The 23,915-nt window shown below is 51.6% G+C and overlaps 3 protein-coding genes across 8 annotated transcripts in view; 1 reads left to right on the top strand and 2 right to left on the bottom strand.

Annotated features, from left to right (window-relative positions):
* MED20 (mediator complex subunit 20) overlaps positions 1-2,058 on the bottom strand; it is a 44,557-nt gene extending 42,499 nt beyond the window's left edge. Inside the window, exon 1 of one of the 3 annotated variants that reach the window (XR_005021698.1) lies at positions 1,914-2,056. Coding sequence is in view for 2 of the 3 variants with exons in the window: in XM_036867694.1 (XP_036723589.1) it covers positions 1,914-1,927 (14 nt within the window). In the remaining variant the exon portion in view is untranslated. Of the gene's footprint in view, positions 1-1,913 lie in introns of all 3 variants that reach the window. The other 2 variants (XM_036867694.1, XM_036867693.1) reach the window with 2 other exon arrangements.
* Positions 2,059-2,197: 139 nt separating this feature from the next.
* Positions 2,198-11,939, top strand: BYSL (bystin like). The gene is made up of 7 exons (XM_036867687.1): positions 2,198-2,746; positions 5,933-6,083; positions 8,466-8,604; positions 8,931-9,064; positions 9,661-9,821; positions 9,927-10,029; positions 10,531-11,939. Exons 1-7 carry the CDS (start codon positions 2,479-2,481, stop codon positions 10,874-10,876), a joined length of 1,302 nt encoding a protein of 433 aa, XP_036723582.1. The 5' UTR covers positions 2,198-2,478; the 3' UTR covers positions 10,877-11,939.
* A 597-nt stretch (positions 11,940-12,536) lies between these two features.
* The window catches only part of CCND3 (cyclin D3), an 81,715-nt gene continuing 70,336 nt past the window's right edge, over positions 12,537-23,915 (bottom strand). For 2 of the 4 annotated variants that reach the window (XM_036867689.1, XM_036867690.1), the window contains exons 2-5: positions 18,434-18,649; positions 14,974-15,133; positions 14,224-14,360; positions 12,537-13,760 (exon numbers count right to left, since the gene is read on the bottom strand). In XM_036867689.1, coding sequence (XP_036723584.1) covers positions 13,593-13,760; positions 14,224-14,360; positions 14,974-15,133; positions 18,434-18,604 — 636 coding nt within the window. In that variant the 5' untranslated portion in view covers positions 18,605-18,649 and the 3' untranslated portion in view covers positions 12,537-13,592. Of the gene's footprint in view, positions 13,761-14,223; positions 14,361-14,973; positions 15,134-18,433; positions 18,650-19,540; positions 19,879-23,915 lie in introns of those variants that run through there. The other 2 variants (XM_036867688.1, XM_036867692.1) reach the window with 2 other exon arrangements.

The following is a 23,915-nucleotide window of genomic DNA, read 5'->3' as shown; positions in this document are numbered from 1 at the left end:
ACGGGTTCGAGCCCTGGTCCAGGCAGATCCCACATGCCACGGAGCAACTAAGCCCGTGCACCACAACTACTGAGCCTGCGAGCCACAGTTACTGAGCCCGCGTGCCACAACTACTGAAGCCCGCGTGCCACAACTACTGAAGCCCGCGTGCCTACTGACGCCCATGTGCCTAGAGCCCATGCTCTGCAACAAGAGAAGCCACCACAATGAGAAGCCCGCACAAGGCAATGAAGAGCAGACCCCGCTCACGGCAACTAGAGAAAGCCCGCGCGCAGCAACGAAGACCCAACGCAGCCAAAAAATAAATAAAATAAACAAATAAATAGTTCAAGTGCTATATGACTATATAAAAATCATAAATACAGTCATATGTGGCTGAATTTGGGGAGACACTGCATTGCTTTATGATCAATCATAATCAACTAAATGAAGCTATAAAAATAGAGTCCTACTGTTGCTAAAAAATTGTCACTATTCTCCATCAGAAAAAGCACTAACAAGCAATGATGATGCTGCTGATGTGCCTGATTTTGAAATAAAAGAGAACCCCTGGGACTTCCCTGGCAGTCCAATGGTTAAGACTCTGCACTTCCAATGCAGGGGGCGAGGGTTCGATCCCTGGTAGGGGAACTAAGATCCCACAAGGCACAGAGAAGGCCAAAAAAAAAAAAAAGAGAGAGAGAGAGAATCCCTAAGGTAATGCTACTGGGGTCAGAAGTCCTAGAAGCCTGAAAAAGTTGAGAAGCATCCCAACCGACAGAGAGCCCTTTCCCTCTGTCTGCCTTCTGCACTGAAAGAACAGGGTTCCATGCCTCTGTGCAGCAAACTTTTTTTTTTTGGCTGCGCCCCACGGCATACCAGATCTTAGTTCCGTGACCAGGGAGGCGCGGAACTCTTAGTTCCCTGCAGTGCAAGCGTGGAGTCTTAACCAGTGGACCGCCAGGGAAGTCCTCAGCAAACTTTTCATTCCCATTCCTCACATCCTTCTTACACTAAAGGACTTCTAAGGAAACTCATGATGTCAACTGCAGGAAGCAAATGTGCAGTCACCGACAAACCTGCAAGACCTGGGCTACCAGGAGGACGAGTTCCCACAGGCTCTTATATGAGAAGCCTAGAGCCACTGACTTCAGATACCCTGGTCTCTAGCCCTCTCTGACCAGAAAGATGCTCAAGATATATATATTTTTAAAGCCCTGAAATCTAGCATTTTGGAACTAATGCCTCCAAGAAAATTAGGCCCATATCTTTCCCTGCCACACTGACTTATAACATGTTAGAGATAATAAGTCCATAGAAACTAAACCAACCATGTAATTAAACATAGTAAGAAACAGGTCCTGAAGAGGTGATGTGCCTGGAATCCCAATCTCCTAATTCCCAATAGCTTCTTTTTTTCCTCTAGACCCAAGATCTTAAAATGGCCAAACTAGGACCAGACACAGGCTGGTGTAACCGCATTTAGTGGCTGTAGGGAGGGGCAGGCGAAAACCTTAAAAAGATACTGTCTCCCTGTTGCCTATCCCCCACCCATCCAGCCCTGCCTGCAAATGGGTCCTAGTCCCGATATCCTACTTCCGACCCTAAAGTTCCACCCCAGGCAGTACTATGGCCTCACGGGCAGGAAAACGTACCAAGAAAAAGGGAAGGAGGTACACGACAATTGATGGGTTCTTAAGATAAAACCTTTTACCTGCCGCCTTCCAGGAGGAAGGGGCGCATCTCCGAGGGAAAAGTCACGCAGATTCGGCAGCCCTCACGGTGGCCCCCTCACCCACACAACCCGAGGACATCTTGCTCAGCTCCCGGGGGGCGGCGGACCCTGGTCCCGATCCTCCTCCCGGGTACACTGGAGGCTCCGAGGGCCTTCAAGACCCCAAGCCCCGCCCCCACAAAATCCCTTGAAGTCCTACCAAGTCACTCCCATGGTGTCGGGCCAGGATGATGGGAGGATCAAACAACTGAAATGCAGTGTTCTCCGGCAACCCACACTAGGTGAAGCAGCCCAGCTAATGCAAGCTCCAGTGGAGGGAGACGCTCCGGAAATAACGTAAAAACAGAACGCCCAGTCGTCGAGCCCACGAGGAAAAAGGGAGTGTCTAGGCGCCCCCAGTGACGTCACTGCCCGACACCACCACTCCCATCCCCCCCGCCCCCCGGCTTCCCGTTCGGGGAATTTCCGTTCGACTGGGAGTGCTGGGCCTAGATCCGTGAAGCTAGGAAAGCGTGGCTCGGACTGCCACCACTTAGAGAAGCCAACATTAAATGCAATGAGTTTATTCGGGAGTCCAGCTCCAAGACCCGTGAGCTCTTTTAGGCGATGGGGCGGCGCTGGTGGCAGTCCCGGCCTCCCAACGCGAGGGGGCGCTGTGAGCCTCCGTGAGGCATCTTGGGCGCTGGGAGTTTACTGCGCAAGCGCATTCAGGGCTTTGCCTCCATCCACACGTGTGAAACTTTCCGGCCAGGCTTTCGAGAAAAATGCCCAAATTGAAGGCGGCCCGCGGGGCCGGGGGTCAGGAAAAGCATGCGCCCTTGGCCGAGCAAATCCTGGCTGGGAACGCGGTGCGGGCAGGGGCCCGGGAAAAGCGACGGGGTCGCGGAACCGGAGAAGAGGAGGAAGAGTACGTGGGGCCCCGGCTGACCCGACGGATTTTGCAGCAAGCGCGGCAACAGCAAGAGGAGCTCGAGGCCGAGCATGGGACCGGGGGCAGGCCCGCGGCGCCGCGGGAGCGCACCACGCGGCTGGGTGAGTGGCCGGGGTGGGTACGAGGAAGAGGATGGGTAGTTGGGGTGGATGGCTGAAAGGTTCCGGAAGGGGAATAGCTTGGAATAAAAAAACGGGGGGCCGTATTACACTCTTGCAAAGGTAACGGAATGGGACACCCAACCCTGAGGCGGAATGAGGGTGGCCAGTGCCCTCCACTCCCACTCCTAGTTTTAGGCACCCCCAAGGTTAGGCCTACGGGATGTGGTTGCTCACGCCACTAAGTTCTGCTGGTATGTATCCATTTGTTCTGTAAATACTTATGGGATGTCTACTATGTACATTCCACCGTGCTAGGAGTTTAGATGGTTTAGGTAAAAAAATAAACAAGATAGACGGATACCTGACTTCAGGATCTTAAAATCTAGACCAGGAGAGAGACGATGAAATAGACAATTAGAATAATGCACTCCGTGATAAAGTGTAGTTTCTCTGATAACAATAGCATTAGTCTTGGGGGTCAGGCTTCCCAGATTGCTTGGCCTTTGTGCTAAGACCTGAGAAGTGGGGAGTGCTCTGAGCACAAAGAACAATATTGTTTAGGGGCTAAAGAGGGAGAGAGATTAATTAAAAGGTGGTCAATTTTTTTCTTATTAGGCTGGGAGTGTTGACCTCCAAGTTGCTTAATCTGTTTCTCAGCTCTCATCTTTCATTTGTCCTGTGAGCAGTGTTCACAATGGAACACTAGCCTCCTGGCTACAGTACCTTTACTTGGCTTCTAAGACATCACATACCTGTTTTACAACTTCCTCACTTCTCAGTAGCCTTTGCAGGCTCCTCTTTTGCCACCAACCTCTTGCAGTGGCATAGGGTTCCATCCTTGGACCTCTTCTCTTCACTTCTGTTCACTGCTCTGGTGCTGTCATCAGTTTCAAGGTTTAAATACCATCTGTTTTGTAACTGCTTCCCAGTTCATATTCTAGCCCTGATCTTTTCCATGAAACCCAGATTCTTATATTTCAGCTACCTCTCCAGCCTCTCCAGTTTGAAGTCTGAGACATCTCAAATTTCACACGTCCAGAACAGAAATCTTGACCATCTTGCTAAACCTCCACCCGCAGTCTACTTCGTCTCAGTTAATGGCATGATGTCCTTCCATTTGCTCCAGACAGAAACCTTGGACTGCTCTCTTCCTCACTCCACGTCTGATCTATTAGGAAGTCCTGTTGACTCTACCTTAAAAATATATCCAGAATCAGATCACTTCTCACCATCTGGGAACACCATCCTGTTCAAACCACCATGATCTCTTACCTGGATGATTGCAGTAGCCTGCTAATTAGTAGCCCATACCCGCTACAGTCCACTCTCAGCTGCACAGCTCGAGGATTACAGGGGTTTACAAAGACCTGTGTGATCTGCGCCTTTTGACAGTCTGACCTTTTCTGCTTCCCCTAGGCCTGCTCTGATCACTCCATTAAAAATTGCAACACCCCTACCCCTGTCTCCACACTCCAGCTTCTCTACTCTGCTACGTTTCTTTTGTCGTGGCATTTGTCTTTTTTTAACGTAATATATGTCATATTAGTTCATCGTCTGTTTCCCCCATTAGAACGTAAGCTCTATAAGGGCAGAATGTTTTTGTTTCTCTTGTTCGCTTATATTCCAGCACCCAGAACAGTGCCTCACGTATAGTAGGCACTTGTTGTTTGCTGAATGAATGATGGTGAGGTAAGTCAGAGCGAGAGCTACAAATGACTTGTAGGCTTCCCTAAAGACAATGGGGAGCTATTGGAGACTATGGGGACCAGTTAGGGGATTGTCGAATTAATCCAGGCAACAGGTGATACTGACCTAGGCTTTGACAGGGGTGTGAAGGCTTTAAGAGGGATTCTGTGAGGTACAGTGGAATAGGACTTGGTAATTGATTGGATGTTGGGTGTGAGGGCAGGGGACAAGGCAGGCCTGCTGCCCAGGCTCTGGCTTAGTATTGGCTGGCTGGTGGGGCTATTTCCTTAGATGTGGAACACAGTGAGTAGTGTAGACCTAGGAGGGAAAGGGAGTGAATGTGGTTGATGACAGGTGAAGGTTGAAGTGCCTGTTGACCCAGCTCTACAGAAGGCAGCTGGAGTTAGGGTCTGGAGCAAAGGGAGGTCCACCTACAGGTACAGATTTGGGAGTTGTTAGCATGTGGAGACAAAAGATCTGGCACGTGTTCCCCTCCCCCCTGTTTAGCTTTTATCGCACACTGTCTCTGTTCTTAATGACCTGTTCATGTGTAGCGTTTTATCTCCCCACTTAGATTATTACCTCCCTTTTCAGACGCCCAGCCAGCTGTAGTCTTCCAATAATCAGTTATTCAGATGGGTTGGTCTGTTGAAATCTAAACTCACTGCCCAGCCTCACTTTACCCATCTAGCCTTATTTCTTGCAACTGTTTACTCTCTTGGGTTGTTTTTTAAAAAAAAAACTCATTGATTATACACTTTTAAATATTTATTTATTTATTTATTGGCCACACCATGCAGCTTGCAAGATCTTACTTCCCTGATCAGGGATTGAACCCTCGCCCTCGGCAGTGAAAGCGCAGAGTGCTAACCACTGGACCACCAGGGAATTCCCAACAGACACTCTTGTAACCAAGCCCTCTTGCCAGTGTTGTTACCCAGGTCTGGAAAACACTCCTTCATTTCCCATATTGCCTGTCCAGAGCCTTACCGTCCTGTGCACTCATCATCTTCTGGGTGCCTGTGGTATATACCATTGCTGCCACTCATTTTGGCACATAATCAAGCCCTACCATGCGTGTAAAAGAGGTGAAGAATGCACAGTCTAGACCTAGATTTCCTGCCTTAGGCAAGTCACTTAATTTTCCTGTGTTTCAGCATCCCCATCTGAAACTGGGTGTAATCATAGTGCCTATTTCTTGGGTTTATGATGGTTACGTACAGTGTTTAGAAGAGTTCGTGCTATATAACTGAGTATAGTGTGTTAACTGTTATTTACTACTATCACTGTCTCATTGGTTCGTATGTGTACATTTTGTTTCTCAAGCAAGATTGTGCGCCCCCGGGGACTGGAAGGTAGCATTTGCATCACCTGTTTCACTTTGCACGTCTGTGTCTATGACAAGCCAGCCCTGGACCATATACATGATGGTTAACCTCTGAATTCCTAAGCCATCGCTTACCTTGCTCACCCACTTCATCTCCCCTCTTCCGCGTCCAGGAGTGCCACAGGATGGATCAGATGACGAGGAGTGGCCCACTCTGGAGAAGGCTGCCACCATGACAGGGCCAGGCTACCACGCGGAGGTGGTTGTGGACCCCGAGGATGAGCGGGCCATTGAGATGTTCATGAACAAGAACCCTCCTGCCAGGTAGGGCTGGCATGGCCTGGGATTTGGGAGAACGGGTCCTGGTAGCAACTTTATAGAGAAGAAGCTTTATATGCAGAGAAGCGTATGTCCTGGCAGGGTTTTGATTCCGCACCTTTGGGAAGGGCCTGATCATTGCGAGTTGTGGGGAACCGCCTTGACAAAAGTGGCCCATCCTCAAAGGACTGTTCTTAATGAGGATGACCCAGACTCAAAATACCTCCTCCCCGCTCTGTCTGCCTGCCTTAGAACTGCCTGGATTACCTGGGCAGACAGTTGCAGGCCTTGTTCTCTCTCTGGGTGATCTGTCCCATTGCATTTGGTCTTGGTATGCTCAGTTTTCTTAGTGGTGAGCTCAGTTTCCTTGGCCACATCTTTTTCATACCCTAAGCTTCATTTTATCCAGGGTTTTCCAGCCCCAGCACTACTGCATTTTGGGCTGGATAATTCTCTTCTGTGGAGGCTGTCCTGTGCAGTTTAGGATGTCTAGCAGCATCCCTGACCTGTATCCACTAGATACCAGTAGTGACCTTCCCCCCAGCTGTAATAACCAAAAATTGTCTCCAGACATTGCCAAATGTCCCCCAGGGGGCAAAAGCACCCCCCAGTTAGAACCACTAATTCATTCTCATCTGTAGTAAATGCTGTGTCCAAAACATGCAGGCTTTTAAGCTCCTGTGTTCAAACTCCGGAGCCCGTGGATTTTGGCCCAGGAGAGGGGAGTCTAGGATAAGGGCCCTCGACCAGTTCATTCTGACCATGTGATGTTAATGTGACATTGTTCTTGGTTCTTCAGGCTCTTGGGTTCATGCATGTGTCATTGCTAGTAATACTGTGGGAAGGCAGGGAGGCTGAACGACAAGTTCCATGGCCGAGTATTTGAGGGGCAGAATGAAGCCATGAGCCCCTTTCCCAGTGTGATGCCAGCAGCTGAGGTGGATGTTACAAAGTGCATGCTGGTCCCACCAGAGAGCCTCTCAGGTTCCCGCCCAGCGCCTGTAACTCCTCTTTCGCAGCCCATTCTGACAAGCTTGGCAGGATGGTTTTCCAGCTTGTTGTCAACAGAAAAGTAAAGCTACTAGGGACAGGGGCTCCTGACAGTCTTGAGGGGTGACAGCTGGCATCTTCAGAGAGCAAGCTAGACCCACGTGAGCTCAGCAGTCAGAGGCCATTTAGTTCGGGGGCACATATGTACTGTAAGGTGCCTGACCTTCAGAACCTGAAAGGCCAGGCTTTGACTCCCCTACTCGTGAGCTGTGAGACCTTGGGTGAGTTACTAACCCCTCTGCGTATTGGTTCCGATGTCTGAGTAATGGGAATAACAGTACCTCACGTGGGTGTCACATGGACAGTGTGAGGGTACATCTGGAAAGTCCTGCCCTTGGAAGACAGGAGCCATGTTTGTTTTGTTTTGTTTTAATTAATTTTTATTGGAGTTGCTTTACAATGTGTTAGTTTTTACTGTACAGCAAAGTGAATCAGCTGTATGTGTACATATATCCCCTCTTTTTTGGATTTCTTTCCCATTTAGGTCACCACAGAGCATTGAGTAGAGTTCTGTGTGCTATACAGTAGGTTCTCAGTAGTTATCTATTTTAAGGAGCCGTTTTAAATAGACTTCAGCAGACCCTGAAGACACCTTTATTGCACCAAAGCCCAATGTAATGATAATTTTGAATCATCATGGTCTGATTGTGCTTAAGGAGGCTGGGAAAAAAAGATCATTCATCTTGGTCCTCTTTCCATAAACTTTAATAAATTAAAAGGGGGGTAAGTGTGTGCCATCGTCTCTCCCTAATGATCCTAGCTACCAGAAATCTTGGTTTATAATTGAGGTGTGTCTGGTACTCTGGAGAGGTCAGACCAGGGTTTTGTAACTGGAGAGTCCTCAGCACACTGGCAGCATGTGATGGATGTGTTTGAAATAGGAACACTTGTCACAAACTTATTACTACTATCGCTAATAGTTCCAAGTAGAGTACGTACACTAATTCTTTTACTCCTCACGTTACCTTTATGAGGGTAGGTACTGTTATTATCCCTGTTTTACAGGGGAGGGAGCTGAGGCATAGAGAGGCAGAGTAGCATGCCCAAGGTCATGCAGGGAGCAGAGGAGCCAGGACCTGAACCCAGGCAGGTTGACTTCAGAGGCTAGGTTCCTCACCTCCACACACGACTGTCAGCTCCATCCTGAGCTGAATGACTGCCAGGTCCTCTGTGCTCTGCAGGGATTCTGTACTGGGTGGTTGGGCCCAGAGGGGACTGAGGTCACGTGTCCCAGCAAGATCGCAAGTTTATCGGGGCTCTGAAGGGACTGCGTGGGGAGTCAAGAGCTTCCTGGACTGAGAGCACGGCACTCCCACCCCTTCCCTCCCTTTCTCCCAGGCGCACCCTAGCTGACATCATCATGGAGAAGTTAACTGAGAAGCAGACGGAAGTCGAGACAGTCATGTCCGAGGTGTCAGGCTTCCCTGTGCCCCAGCTGGACCCCCGGGTCCTGGAGGTCTACAGAGGGGTCCGGGAGGTAAGAGCTGAGAGGAGAGCTGTGATGGGACACCCTCACAGGGGCTCTGGGTGCCCACATCTCTCGTAGAAATAAGGCCTGGTGGCTGAGAGCGGGCTCAGGGGTCAGAGTGCGCGGCTCCAGGGTCCTGCGCTCTTGCTTAATGACTCTCTGGTCTCAGTTTCCCCACTGGAAAATGAGGATGATAATAGCACCTCCTTACAGGGTGGTTGTGAGGATTAAGTGAGTTAATGTATGAAAGGCACCCAGACAAGTATCTGGCACCCGGCACCTGGTAAACATTGTGTATGTTAATGACGATGATGATTTTATTCTCTCATCATCAGGTGTTGTCTAAGTACCGCAGTGGGAAACTGCCCAAGGCATTTAAGATCATCCCTGCCCTCTCCAACTGGGAGCAAATCCTCTACGTCACAGAGCCTGAGGCCTGGACCGCTGCTGCCATGTACCAAGCCACGAGGTAGAGCAGATGGGGGTCAGGACTGCTTTGGGTCTGTAGGGAAGAGCTGAGTGTGGGAAGGATAGGCTTTCCTTCCCTTTGCCATTACATCTTAGCTTTGCCTGCACAGCACTCTCTTGTGCTTCTTTATGTCATCATTTTCCCAGCTTTTTCTGTTTAATGTTTTGGGGCCGAGACCCTGTTAAGAATGTCCTGTGATGAGTTTCCAGGGGAGAGGCTCAAAACTACGAGGATACAACCCTAGGGTGTCAGGGTGGCCTCAAAAGTCTCTGGCTCCCCAGGCATGCACAAGTCCCTGGTGACAGCAGGTTAGAGGGGACCCATGATGGAGAGGGGAAGGTGAACAGCTGGGTACCTGTCTGCCTGGGAGAGCTCTGGCTCACCCAAAGACGGACACTGTTCACCCTGTTTGGGTACATCTCATAGCCCCTCCTCGTCGTAGTTCCCTCTCTCATCTGACCTGGGTGTTGCATGCACCCAGCTCGCTTCACACACCCTCCGATCTCTTGCATGTACCATCCACATTGATATTTAACAGGCCAGCTCCAGACTATCAAGTGACCTGGGATCTCCCCCCTTTTCTCCAAAAACACTAGGATTTTCGCCTCTAACCTAAAGGAACGTATGGCCCAGCGCTTCTATAACCTGGTCCTGCTCCCCCGGGTACGAGATGACATCGCTGAGTACAAACGACTCAACTTCCATCTTTACATGGCACTGAAGAAGGCTCTATTCAAGCCTGGAGCCTGGTTTAAAGGTGGGAACCCAGGAGGCAGTTACGAAAGGGAGGGGTTGGAGCTCCTGCAGTACCTCCTTTCTCTCAGTCTGGGCTTAGAGTGACTGCCCCTCTGCCCCTCCCCAGGCATCCTGATCCCGCTGTGCGAGTCGGGCACCTGCACCCTCCGGGAAGCCATCATCGTGGGCAGCATCATCACCAAGTGCTCCATCCCTGTGTTGCACTCCAGGTAGTGTCGGTGGGGGTGGAGGACCACTGGTTGGTGGATCTCCAGACGGCAGAGTCCCAGGACTGGGGATGGAGGGTGGGGGGCAGAGTGGGGAAGGAGCTAAGCATAGCCCTGGGTTTGCAGCTCATTTAAGCCAGTGGGTGTATCGTTACTCCACAAGAATGTCAGTTCCACAGGAACAAGGTCCCAGGGCCTGGCACATGGTAGGTGCTCAGTAAATAGTTGAATGAATGAAAGAATGGGGAACATGGGAAGAAAGTAAGTTAGGGGTGGAGATCTCAGGACGTTTGGACCTATTCTAGTTGAATACTGAGACAAGCAGTCTGAGCCAGACTTGGGGATTTGGCATGAGTCAGTGTAGTGCTGGTAACTGGAGTCGAGGGAGTTAGATAGGGGAGGTGAAAAGAATGCCGGAGATTCCCCCTTTAGGGATAGCACAGTGTAAGGGCCAGCAGAGGAGAAGCCTTCCTCCAGTGTTTCCCTACCTCCCTTCCCCACTAGTGCAGCCATGCTGAAAATCGCAGAGATGGAGTACAGCGGTGCCACCAGCATCTTCCTGCGGCTGCTGCTGGATAAGAAGTACGCACTGCCCTACCGGGTGCTGGACGCCTTGGTCTTCCACTTCCTGGGTTTCCGGACAGAGAAGCGTGAGCTGCCCGTGCTCTGGCACCAGTGCCTCCTGACTTTGGTCCAGCGCTACAAGGCTGACCTGGCCACAGAGCAGAAGGAGGCCCTCCTGGAACTGCTCCGGCTGCAGCCCCATCCCCTGCTGTCCCCCGAGATCAGGCGTGAGCTTCAGAGTGCCATCCCCCGAGATGTAGAAGATGTTCCCGTCACCATGGAGTGAGGAAGCAGTGCTCGTCCTGGTCTGCAGGGCATGGGAGGACACCAGGATCCCTGCTGCCGACTAAAGGTGACACTGAGCCTTTATAGCTGAAGACCCAGTTCAGGGCCACGAGAGGTCACGGGCCTCTGATTCCCCAGTTCCTGACAGGGAGAACTGAGTCTGGCCGGCTCTTTCTTCCATTCTAGGCCTGCATCCCTGCTCAGTTCTGGGACCTTGAGACTCCACAGCCCAACAGTCCCACTTCCCAGCTGGGGTTGGAATGGGTACTTTCTCTCAGGCTGTTTTGTCAGTTCACTGGGAGGTAGATAAAAACAAAAGGCAGGTATTTATTGAACTTCAGTGTTTTGATGTGGTGGATGGAGATCTTTCTGCTTTCCCTCTTTTGTGGAGGTGGGCGCTGCATCCCTGCTCCTGTGTAGCAGTGGATTCTTCCCCAGCTTGCATGGGAGCCGTGCCCCCCTCAAACAGACAAGTTTGTTTCTCTAGGCTGTATCCACCCTGCCAGCCCCTAGAGGGCACAGCCTTTGCCTTCCCCTGACACAGGCTACTTTGGGAGACTGCCAGCAACCAGGAGGTTGTTCACAAGATGATCTCAGCTGTGGTTGGAAGAGCTAGGAGAAAGCACCTAGAGGAAAGTGGAGATACAGAGGCGAGAAAGGTCAGGCCCAGGGTCAACCACCAGACCAGTTCCCTAACTTTCTTAGCTAATGAAAGCTTTAGACCAAGGGTTGGCAAACCAGGGTCACGTGCCTGTTTCCTTATGGCCCGTGAGCTAAGAATTTTTACATTTTTGAATGGCTAGGGAAAAAATTGAAAGAAGGGTATTTTGTGATAGGTGAAGATTATATGAAATTCAGATTTCAGTGTCCATAAATAAAGTTTTATTAAGATGCAGCCACACTCATCCATTTCCATGTTCTGTCTGGCTGCTTTCATGCCACAGCGGCAGAGGCGAGTACAGTCTGGCTAGAACCCTTGTTATTTGCTTTGGAGAATGTGAATTTGTTCCAGCCTAATTACTGTATTTGGGAGGAATTTGATCATAAAGCAAATTTCACATTTATATGCAGTTTTGTCTTTGAGAAACACTAGGTGAAAGCAGAAAACTGTACCCAGCTGAGCTGAGCCAGATGATACACAAAATGCACATACCTCAGACATGTGCTAGCGACACCAGTTCACCTTGCGGGTTGGCACCACACCCACATCTGGTGTTAACAACCCGCCTTCCACATCCTTCCGACCTCCACTTCCACAGCACACTTCAGGTGTTTGTTTTTCAAGATAAAGGGCCATGTTTATTGCAGTATATGTTTCTTAACCATTTAATGTGTAAAAGCACTATCTTTCCTTTTTTAAAAAAGTGTCCCTCATTAAGTATGAGTATTGTGCCTCAAGCCCCATTTTCCCCATAAGCCCTATGGTTTTTATTGTGCAATTTTGCATGGTGCAGTGATTTTTAGGAATGCGTAGATCACGTTATGAAGCAAAACTGACTATATCTGGGGCAGAGACCACCATATGGTCCACAAAACCTGAAGTATTTACTCTGGTCCTTTACAGAAAAGGCTTGATGACCCCTACTTGAGACCACTGATTTGCACCCTCTAGAAATAGGCTTTTGCCCACACTGCCATCCAATCCAAGAAGCCAAAGACAGTTTTATTTCAGAATCTTTATTAAGGTAGCATGATGGTCCTGGGCCACCAGCCTGGACCTTGTGGCCTCGGGAAAGACCTGTGTCAACAGGGCTTGCCTCCCTCTCCAGACAGGGGGCTTGGTCACCTCCAGGTCATCCCTGCTTCATCCCCCAGAGCCTTGCAGGATGGAGCAGAGGGCCAGAGGGAGAGGAGGGCGTGGCCCCACCCCAGGCTGTAGCAGCTCCTCGGCCACGGCCATGAAGATTCTCTAGCTCTAGCGGTAGGAGAGGGGAGGAATGCAGCAACCACCAGGGTCACCACCACTCAGGGTAGATGGGCCCCACCACACCCTCTTACAGCTGTACTCAAAGCAATTAATAAATTAAAACAACCTCTTCCTCCAGCACTGCCCCTCCACCCCCCAATCACACAGGAGAAGCTGAGCGGAAAGCAAAGCGAGGAGGTTGGTTCCTGCCCCTCGGACAGAGGCCAGGGCCCCTCCCTCTAGGAGCAGCTGAGAGCATGGATTATGCAGGGGCCTCCAAGTGCATTGAGAGGAGATGTCCACTCTTCCTTCTCACATGTGTCTAGAACATGTGAGGGTTCTTCAGAAAGACCCCAATCCAAATGCAGTAACTAGGGAATTCCCTGGCAGTCCAGTGGTTAGGACTCCGCGCTTTCACTGCCAAGGGCCCGGGTTCAACTTTGGCAGTTGAGAACACGAGAGCCCCAGAGATAAGGGGGCCCCCAAAAGGAATGCTGGTACATGTATTTTACAGACTTCAATTTCATCTCTGGCCAGCCTGGCCCACCCCCAGCTAGGACCGGGATGGAGCTGAGCTGGTCAGATGCAGGGAGAAGGAGGAGCCTGACTGGCCACCAGCCGCAGCTGGCCAGGCCCCTTAGTGCACACTGCAGGGATAGGTAGGACCCGACCCCTTCGGCTCGCGACAGGCAAGTAGGAAGGAGCCCCCTCGGGCTTCAGCTGTGGCATGGTTCGTTCCTGCAGGCAGGGAGGGGGGTGGCAGTGTCCCCTCCTCTGCTGTCGGTGGCCACTCGAGGGGGCCTCGCCAGGGCTACAGGTGGATGGCTGTGACATCTGTGGGAGTGCTGGTCTGGCTGGGCCCCTGGCTGCTGGAGCCCCTGGGGGCTTTGGGCGCTGGGCTGGGGGAGGTCTGGGCGGCTTCCCTGAGGCTCTCCCTGAGGGCAGCTTCAATCTGCTCCTGACAGGCCCGCAGGCAGTCCTGGGAACAAGGGGGAACCGTGAGGAAGGTCCACGTCCCTCCCCCCATAGCATGTGGCAGCAGGTGCTGGAGGACACCTCCCAGCACACAGGGAAGTCTGGGGAGGTTAGGCCACAGCCCAACCCCAGGAATCAGCTTTCAATTCTCAGAAACTGGCAAGAGGATGTGGCAAGAGGGTGTGAGAGCAGCCCAGCACCTGACACCAAATCCCCCACCCCCACTCCTGCACACCCTTTGGCAAGAAAAGGGTACCCAGGGACAGTGCCCTTCAGCCCGCCCAAGACACTTGCTCTTCTCCAGACCAAGGAAGGAGATAAAAGGCCACAGAAGCCCCAAAAGCAGGGCACTTGAAACCAGGAGTGGAGACCAGGGTGGGGGGGGGCGACAGCTCCCTCTGCTGGAGGCTCAGGGAATAGCGCTGCCTCGTGAACTGAGGCCACTTGCCCAGCTGCCCAGCACTCACCACTTCAGTGCCTGTGATCCCTGCCAGCAGCTCTGTGAGCTCATCCCCAGATGTGGAGCAGGCACCCAGGCCTTGCACTGCAGCTCCAATGCTTCCCGTGGCAATCATGGATGGCGGGTACATGGCAAAGGTGTAATCTTGGAAAGAAAGGGGGGACCATGAGGCAAGGGTGGTTTCAAGGATAACAACCAGCACGCACCTTCTATTACCCAGAAAGTGCCAGGCCGTATGAATAGAGCAGGGGTCTTCTTGAAAACCCCAGCAGCGAGTGGTGTCAGATAGCTGCAGGGGAGAAAGGCAGGAAAGGGGCTCTTTCCTGGAGAGGGTCAGGTCCAGGGTGGTCTGTAAGTGATCCTGGCCAGGGACCGGGGAGTGAATGAGTCTCTTCCTGGTGTGGACACAAAATTAGGGTTAAGAGACCTGGTTTCTGCTCTCAACATAGTCACTGTAAGACCCTGGGCAAGTCACTTCTCTCTAAGCTCTCAGTGACCCACCTACATACTTGGGGGGTGGGGGGGTGGTCTCTTGAGATCCCATACAGCTTTGCTGCTTTTCTGTATTGAGAGTGGGGGCTCAGAGGGAATAGAATTTTCACAAATAAATTTTGAGAAGAAATTTAAGAAACCAGAAATCTGTTCAGGATTTCAGTTCAAGAAATCAGTTCAAGAAACCAGAATCTCCTGCTTACCGCTCACCCTTCCAAGTCTTCTGATTTCCCTGGCTTGGTAAAAATGTGTGTAGGACTCTTACCTGTAGCACAGAGGGCCAAAAAAGTCTGGGCGTGCTTCTTGACCAAGGCCTGTCGGTCACGGGGCAGAGAGAGCCGGTGCAGAATCAGGGCCAGGAAATCATGGGCAATCACGGCGGCCAGGTCCCACTTGAGCTTCCCCAGGACCAGCACCTCCCAGTCCTGGAGGTTGAGGAAGAGGGTAGGGTCAGTGGCTAAAGAAAGGAAGGGGAGGGACTAAAGCAGAGGTCTCACAGGGAGGGAAGCCCATCACACTTGAAGGTCAGGACCCCAGTTCTGCTTTTGAATTTAAGGACTGGCACCGTGGCAGGAAAGAGGTGGGGGCACTTGCTTTGAGCCCTATTGGTCACTTCCTAGATACCAGAACTACATGCTTTATTTACATGAATTATCTCTTTTAATCCTGCTGGGTTATCTTTTGGGATTCAGTAATCCAGGCCTTCTCCTGACTTCCTGCAAGGCTCTGAGCACTTCTCCAGCCAGGGTTGAAAGAAAAGACTGCAGCAGCAGATACCACCACCATCACCATGAACTTGAGGCTCCTCTGGCATGAAGCAGAAAGAATCTCCATAATCCCAAGGATCTGTGAAAGGGGAGATCACTAGCCTGCCTCCAACTCAGCATCCCAGCCAAGTCCACACCTCTTGAAGCAACTGGGGTGAGCATGAGGCCACACCTCCTGTGACACAGCCACTGAGCCAACCCTGAGGTTCCTCAAAGTGGAGGTTGCCCAACCCAACCCACATCCCCTTGGTGGGACATTGGGGTGTGGGGCTGAGATAGAGCACCCCACTCCACCTCTTTGGCTGGAACCCGTAGTGCCTAGTGCCATTTGAGTCTTAGGAAGAGAAGTGGAGGCCAAGCCAAACAGGATGGGTCCAGATGATCCCTGAGGGATCAAACCATCTCTCTGCCTGCCCTAGCCTCTATACCACTGCTAGGTCCTGGAGGGAGGCTGGGAGCCTCACCCCAATCCACTCTTCTGGGGTTCCCAGCCCTGGCCCCGTTTCTGAGTTGCACACATGAGGATTTCTTCATTGTTTTATCTCAGGAAGGAACTCATGGGTTTGACCCCTTACTGAGGTAGAAATGGCAACCCCATCCAACCTCTTTTAGGCCCCCCAGTCACAGCTGTCCCTCTCCTGGCCCCCACCTAGGTGTCATCCTCTTGAACCTCTCACAGAGCCCCACAGAAAACAGCCCGGCCTGAAGTGGGAAGAAGTTGGGCAGAGAAGCTAGCATTCTACTCCTGGTGCTTGTCCCAGTGGTCAAACTCCTAACTCAGAAGTGAACAGAGGGACTTGCCTGGTGGCGCAGTGGTTAAGAATCCGCCTGCCAATGCAGGGGACACGGGTTCGAGCCCTGGTCCGGGAAGATCCCACATGCCGCGGAGCAACTAAGCCCGTGCGCCACAACTACTGAGCCTGCGCTCTAGAGCCCGTGAGCCACAACTACTGAGCCCGTGTGCCTAGAGCCCGTGCTCCGCAACAAGAGAAGCCACCGCAATGAGAAGCCTGTGCACCGCAAGGAAGAGTAACTCCTGCTCGCCACAACTAGAGAAAGCCCACATGCAGCAACGAAGACCCAATGCAGCCTAATTAATTAATTAATTAATTTTAAAAAAAGTAAAAAAACCTTTAGAAAAAAAAAGTGAACAGAAAGCACCTAGCATCCAAGGAAACATCTAGAAGGCAACTTGGAGTGGGGCTTTCCCTGTGGGGAGGCATAGGGTCCTGCGTGAGCGAGGGCAGCCACCTTACCCTGTATCAGGGCAGCCCCTGAGAACCTCAGCCCTCAGTTGGCCGAGAACACACCCCTGGCAGCTTCCATCACATCCCTAACCTCTTAGGCCACCTGAGTGCTAGAACATCCAAATTCTCCTCAGCCTCAGTGCAATGCTGAGGCAGGACCTTTCCTTCCTTCTCTGGGCCCCAACCTTCTCTGTGGCACGAGGATTTGGACTGACTGGAGCTCTCTGAGGTCCCTTCCAACTCTGACCTTCTAGGAAGTCATCGATCGGCACACTCCACCCCCCAGCTCAGGCATGGGGAGGACTTTTGGCCTGTTCTGAAAAACTCTCCTCACGTAAAGGCACACACCCCATCCTAATCTTTTCACAGAAAGGAAGTCCCCTTCTACCTTCTAGCCTAAACCCCTCCAAAAACATCTTGCTCATTAGCCCTGAAAACCAGCTCCACCTTTAGACTTGCCAAAAACTACCAGATTCATCACAAAGAGCTGTGGGGCCTCCCGGATTCCCAACTCCGGCCTCCTACTCCCATCTCCGAGAGCTACTTGGCAGGAAGAGGAATCCTGTTCCTCGACAAGCAGCACTCGGGGGCCCCAGTACCCTGGCTTCTTGGCCAGCCAATCACAGCAGCCTGCACGCTGCCCTCCTCCCCGGGAGATGGGGCCCAGAGACTCCTCTCCGGGTCAAGAGAAGACTGGGCCGCTGTAGAGCAAGGTGGAGGAAGGTGCCAGCTCACCCCTCTCCCCCCACCCCCGCCCCTCGGGAGATGATCTGCACGCCCTAAATAACCTCTTCCAGATCCAAGCAGCTCCCTCACCTCCTCTCCAGGGTCAGTGGGGAAAGAGAACTGGTGTCTCCCCTGTCCTGCCTCGGGAAGAGCCCAGCCCAAGTTCCCAGCAAGAGGCCCAGGGAGCCACTTCCCAAACCACAGGAGTGACAGCAGCTCCCCACAGTGTTATGAAAGACCTTGGTCAGAGTGGGTGGGCCAGGGGACAGGGCATCATTATCACATCGGAAGCAGCTGCAGCTCAGCCCCAGTCTGTGCCTCAGCTCTGGCCTTTGGCTAAAGAGGAAAAGAAGAGATGATTCCACAGGCCTGAAGCAGCTGCTCAAGTTTCCCAGAGTAAGGCTAGCGAATGGAGAATTAGGAAGGAGCTGTTTCTCCTGGGATATAAAAGGAAAGAAGGTGGGATGAAACTCCTTGGCCCTTCCTTACAGCAACCCTGGCTATAATCTGCTCTGGGAGGCTTTTCGATCACAAAGTCCACACACTGGGATACAGACTCAACCAGGGCGGCCCCCCTCCCCCACATGAAGCACATTCCACTCCCCCACTCCAGGGGGGGTGCGTAGGCATGTCCTGCTGCTGCCAATAAATAACTCATGGTGGCTGTGTAAACCCAGAGGCAAAGTACTAGTGAGTGTAGACATGCAGTTTGACTTGTTGCTATCTGGGGGAAAGACCAGGAAGGAGTGGCACCCGCTGGAGGTCAGGAGAAGGGGTTTGGTTCATGCTGGCAGCGCAAGCCTGGGCTGGGGGCTACCCTGACCATCACACCACACTGTCCCATCTCTTATCAAAAAAAAAAAAAAAAAAAAAAGCCTCTGCTACCCTCCCCAGGGACAGAAAGCTCTTGAGGGTCTTAGCTTTCCTTTTCCTGGTAAGTGAGAAGGCAGTGTGTGTTGGGGGGTGGGGAGGATTATGCACGCACCCGCAGCTGGCGGGGAGAGACAGAGTGGTCGGTGTAGATGCACAGTTTTTCGATGGTCAGGGGCGTAGTCTCGCGCAGCTTGGAGGCCAGCAGCATGCAGACCGCACCCAGGAGCTGCAACTGCGCCTTGCGGGTGGGGACGCAGGACAGGTAGCGATCCAGGTAGTTCATGGCCAGGGGGAAGACTTCCTCCTCACAGCGCTGCTCCTCACACACCTGGGGGAGGGCGCACAGTCACTTCTGGGGCAGAGGCAAAGGAAACGCAGCAGCACTAAAGGAGGGGGGGGAGGTGCGCTGAAGGGAAGTGGAATAGGGAGCAAGAATCGGGAGGGGGTAGGTGTACTTACAGTGACAAGGACTAATATGCAGGATGCGCCTTCCCCAAGGTGTCGTCCCCCCTCCACTTCCTCTGCGGTGCCTCCTTCCCCCCGGGGGTGGGGGGAAGCGGGGTACGCCAGAGGCTTCCTCCCTTAAGGATTCCAAACTGAGACTGCCCCCCCCCACCAATACCGAGGGTGAGAGGGGACGGAAGAGTCCCCCACGGGAGCCAGAGAACTGGGACCTTAAACCCCATTACCGCCACCCAGTGCACACACCCAAAGGGAAGGGAGGAGACGCCAGCGGCTGCCTCCCGCACTTTCCATTTCCCTGACTGCCGGAACAGCGCGCCACCCCACCGCCTTCCCCGCCAGAACCCCGCGACACACAGGAACCGGCTCTGCGGCGGGGGCGGCCGAGCCCAGGGTTTTCCAGGCGCGCTCTCCCTAGAAGACCGGGCGGGGGAGCGAGGCGGGAGACGCTGAGAGAAGCCGGAGGGGAGAGAGTGGCCCTTGTCCCGCTTTCCCGGCCCGAAGAGAGGGTTACTTGGGGTGCCAAACAACTGGCAGTCAAAGTCAGGGTTGGAGAAGGGAAAGAAAGGGACACCAGGGAGGTAGCCGGGTAGGGTGCCCGAGTGAAAGGAGTGAAAGGCCAGGCCCCGGGGATCTGCGCCACAGAAACATCTTGCTGATTGTTGTTGGGACCAGGATGTCCCGACAGGGCGGCCCCGGGATGTCCGGAGCCGGGGACGCCGGGGTGGCGGGGGAGGGGAGACCCTCCGGGCGGTACCTCCAGCATCCAGTACGCCAGCATCTTCCGCATGTGCGGCTTGATCTCCCTCTGCACACACTGGAAGTAAGAGGCGCGGGGCACGTAGCGCTCTTCCAGGCGGAGCAAGCTCTGCAGGACACGCTGGTCCCCCAGCAGCCGCGGGTCCGGCCCGGCCCGGGGCGCGTGCCGGGTGCCCTCGCAGCACAGCAGCTCCATACTCGGGCAGCGCTCGGGCAGGGCGGGAGTGCGGGCTCGCGAGCCAGAACGCAGGCGGCGGGCCGGAGAGCGCGGGGCGCGGGTCTAGTGCTGGCGCTGGCACTGCGCGGCGGAGCCTCAGCCCGCCCCCGCCGCCGCGCGCGCCGCTTCCCTGACAGGCGCCCCGCCCCTCGCGACCGAGTAGCAACCGTGGAATGCTCGGACGTCGCGACGTTCCAGGGGGCGGGGCCTCCGGGCGCCCAGACGGAAAGGGCTGGCGGGCGCTCCCCCTCCCCCCGGGCGGCCGCATTGGTCCGCGGGGCGTGGGCCGGCCGGCTTCCGGGCGCTCCGGGTCCTTCTGACCACCCGGTGGAGAGAAGTTCTTTCGAGGTGGGCCTCTTCCCCACCTCCGAGCCCTCCCATTTTGCTTCTCTGACTCCAGTCGCCCAGGGAGAACTTTTCTCCAAAGTTTATTCATTCATTCGTCAAACCGTACCTCGCCCTTCGCTGCTTGCTCTAGGGAATATAAATAATAATAAAATAGCTAGTTCTTAGTGAAGAGTGTTCTAAGCACTTATATCTTCACGAAAAAGCTATGAGTTAAGTCATACTGATTCTGCAGTTGAGAAAACTGAAGTACAGTAACTATAATAATAGTTCGTCTGCGGCAGAGCTAGGATTGGGAAGCTGACGATCTGGCTCTAGAATCTGTGCTCTACACCATTGCTACTTAAACTGATCCCCAGGCCAGCAACATCTTCATCGCCTGAGGGCTGGTTAGAAATGCAGACCCTCAGGCCCATCCCTGGCCTGCTGGATCAAAATCTGCATTTCAACAAGGTCCCTGGTGATTCCTGTGCATATTAAAGTGTGAGAAGAGATAGTCTAAATCGGCACATTTTAGAAATACAACAGGGCGGAAAGGCCATGGCTTCAAGGCCTCACCTTGTCATTTAAGTTGGCCGTGTGGCCTTGGACAAACCCTGAAGTCGGCCTTAGTTTCTGTCTGAGGAAAACATGGGCAGAGAAACTAGCTCCTTTTTTTTTTTAATCAATATATTATTTTTTTCAGTTTCTTTTTTTTTAAATAAATTTATCTATTTTTGGCTGTGTTGGATCTTTGTTGCTGCGCACGGGCTTTCTCTAGTTGCAGTGAGAGGAGGCTGGCTTCTCACTGCGGTGGCTTCTCTTGTTGCGGAGCACAGGCTCTAGGCACGCGGGCTCAGTAGTTGTGGCTCGCGGGCTGAGTTGCTCCGCAGCATGTGGGATCTTCCTAGATCGGGGCTCGAACCTGTGTCCCCTGCATTGGCAGGTGGATCCTTAACAACTGCGCCACCATGGAAGTCCAAAACTAGCTCCTTTTTGGAGGAGTTTCTTGCTCAGACTCTATATAAAATCTTCCAGTTGCCATTTCTTCTACCTCCCAAACTTTGGGACTTAGCAGCTTGTCCAAAGCTGGATTCCACATGACCAGGAGGCAAACCACAAGCCTCCAGTAATGCTCCAAATGGGAGGAGGCCTTGGGGATCCCTGCCTCTCCTGGGGTCCTCCAAGGAGAGGAGACGCTAAGGAAGCGAGTTACTAGAGAAATGACACCCTATAGAAGAGGCAAGCTCTGCGTTAAGCATTTTCTCAATGAATTGTTCTTTTTTATATAATAATTTTTTGTTGTTTTCTTATCATGGAAATATTCATCTGCATTGTAGAAAACTTAGAAAATACTGATAAGTCACACAAAAAAGGAAACAATAATTACTCACAATTGCACCATCCAGATAACCCTTTAAAATGTCAATGTTTATTTTTCTAAAATTATTCTCTGAATAAACACATATATTTTTAAAAATGAGATCATTCTGCAGTTTTGTAAGCTGTTTTTTTTCACTAAAAAGTATACTGTCAACACATTTTCCATCTCATTAAATATTCTACAACATATTTTTAATGACTTCCTAGTATGCCATTGAGTGAATATATCATAATGTATTTCACCAAACCTGTATAGTTGGCAATTTAGATAGTTTCTAGTTCTTCTCTATTAGAAATAATACTGTAAAATATTTTTGTGGTAATATCTTTGTGCACACTCATGATTATTTCTAGAAGTGAATTAATTTCTAGAAGTGGAATTTCTCAATCTGAGGTTATGAAACATTCTAAGGCTTTTGATACAGTTCTTATTACCAAATTTCCCTGCTGAAAGGCTGAACCAATCTAATGAACAAACATTAGATATCTACTTAAAAAAAAAAAAAGCACCTCTACCAACTGGCGAGAAGAAAAGTGGTTTATTAGTAATCTGCATAATTTTTTTAATTCAACAGCTCTTGTTGTGTCAGCGTGAATGTGTGCTGTGTACCTTGTCTGATCTTGCAAGTCGTCTACTCTCTTCAAAAATACAAACAAGAAGTTCCTTTAGTTAACTAATCATTGCATTGCACTCTTTTGTTAAGGAGAACAGTGAATCTAAAATTATAAAGATTAGATATGAAGTTATGGGGAGGCAAAGATGTTGAAGTGTAAAGGGCTTTTAGGGGGACTAAAAAATGTAGCTTTTGAAGTTAAGTACATAACCAGAAACCAGATCTGTCCTGAAGGAAAATGTTTCTTTACTTTCAGAATTATTGAGTAGGACTGTTAAGAAGATTGTGCATCTTTGATGAGACAGTAAATCACCAGTATTTTTTATTTTTTTCAGAAGTATATTATTATTTCCCCCCATTTTACAGAAAGGGAAACCTGTACTCAGAGTGGCTAAATAATTTGCCCAAGGTCACAAAGCTAATAAGTGGTAGAGGCATGATTCAACCTAGGGAGTCCGGCTGCAGAATTCATGCTCTTAACTACTTTATTCTACTGCCTCTTGTGCTCCTTTAGGAGTGCGAATAGACTTATTAGTTGTTGATTTACTGAGGAAGGGGAACACCTGCACCCTGGGGAAGGTGGCTCCTGGTGAGCAGGGCCTTTTGAAGGATACCTCTGCCTCGCCCCTGGCTGGGACTGCCATGCCCAGAGCAGAGTCGTCCTGGGCCTCCAGGCCAAGGTCAGCTACAAGCCGGCTGTCCTCCAAGGAGGCAGGTGAGCTCAACATAGCGCCAAGGCAGAAGAGTTTCTGGAGGGTTGGCTTATCTGCTTGGGAACTTCACCAAGCAGCTCCACCTCAAAGAAATAGGGGCTCCCCTTGTTTTTTTCATAAAAGAAGAAAAAAAAGCCAAAGCACTGACCAGGGCCAATATGGGGAGGAGTTTCTGCCCAGGTGCATTCAATTAGAAAAAGTTGCTCAATGAAATGGCAAATTAGAGGGGTGGGAATGGAATGTCACAGGCCAGATGAAAAGCCCCAAGGAGGAAGGATGCAATGCTTTCTTCCTCTTCTTCCTTCTCCCACTCCTCCTCCTCTTCAGCATTGAAATGTCCCCATTTGAGAACTGAGGGGGTGAACAAGGTGATGGGTGAGGCCCATCACCCCACAGGCTACATTCTGTAGCTGTTACCGTCAGACCCATTGAGATGGCAGGTAGAGGCAAGGCAGCCTGGGTGGGGGGCTGGGGCAAGGCTGCGGGGTCAGGCTGCTTGTGTTCAAAGCCTGGCTCCACCGTTTCCTCTTTTGTTCAATGAAGATAATAATAGTTCTACCCCGCAGAGGGGTTCTGAGGACTAACCAGGCAGAAAGCATCTTGCCTGTGCCTGGCCCATATGAGCATTCAAAGATGGTAGTTTTGCTGTTGTTGTTGTTCCCTCTCTCAAGGAGTACCCTTCCTCCTATGAACATACACCCGGAACCCCTCAGAGAAAAGCAAAATTTGAGGACCAGAAGCCCTCCTTCTGGAATGGCAGCTCCAGCAAACTTAGGTGATCCAGCTCACAGTGTGAAGTACATGGTCAGGGGGTTGGTGGTGAACACTGCAGGGCCCGGGGCCACACTGCTCTGTCACTCCACCCTCCCTGGCTGTGTGACTTTGGGCAAATTATACCACCTCCCTGTGCCTCAGTTTCCTTTTCTGAAAATGAGAATGATAGTAATGAAACCGTGCTTATGTTGCAGGGTTTTGTTGCTAAGCAAGGCTGCTCGGTTTTGCGACCCTGCTCTCTTGAGTGATTATTAACTTACAGGGGTCTCCCATACTTTTTTCTTTACTTACAATCCCCTAGTGGAATTAACTATCAGTAATACCACCCCTAAGAGTGGTTGGGAGGAT

Source organism: Balaenoptera musculus, chromosome 11, assembly GCF_009873245.2.
Source record: "Balaenoptera musculus isolate JJ_BM4_2016_0621 chromosome 11, mBalMus1.pri.v3, whole genome shotgun sequence".
NCBI classification, from domain to species: domain Eukaryota; kingdom Metazoa; phylum Chordata; class Mammalia; order Artiodactyla; family Balaenopteridae; genus Balaenoptera; species Balaenoptera musculus.
This window is presented reverse-complemented; position numbering and strand designations above follow the sequence as displayed.

Excerpts from the sequence above, each read along its gene's own strand:
- BYSL (XM_036867687.1), top strand. The coding sequence starts at position 2,479 with ATGCCCAAATTGAAGGCGGCCCGCGGGGCCGGGGGTCAGGAAAAGCAT. Across the intron at positions 2,747-5,932 it reads GGAGCGCACCACGCGGCTGG|GAGTGCCACAGGATGGATCA; the intron begins GTGAGTGGCCGG and ends TTCCGCGTCCAG. Across the intron at positions 9,822-9,926 it reads GCCTGGAGCCTGGTTTAAAG|GCATCCTGATCCCGCTGTGC; the intron begins GTGGGAACCCAG and ends GCCCCTCCCCAG.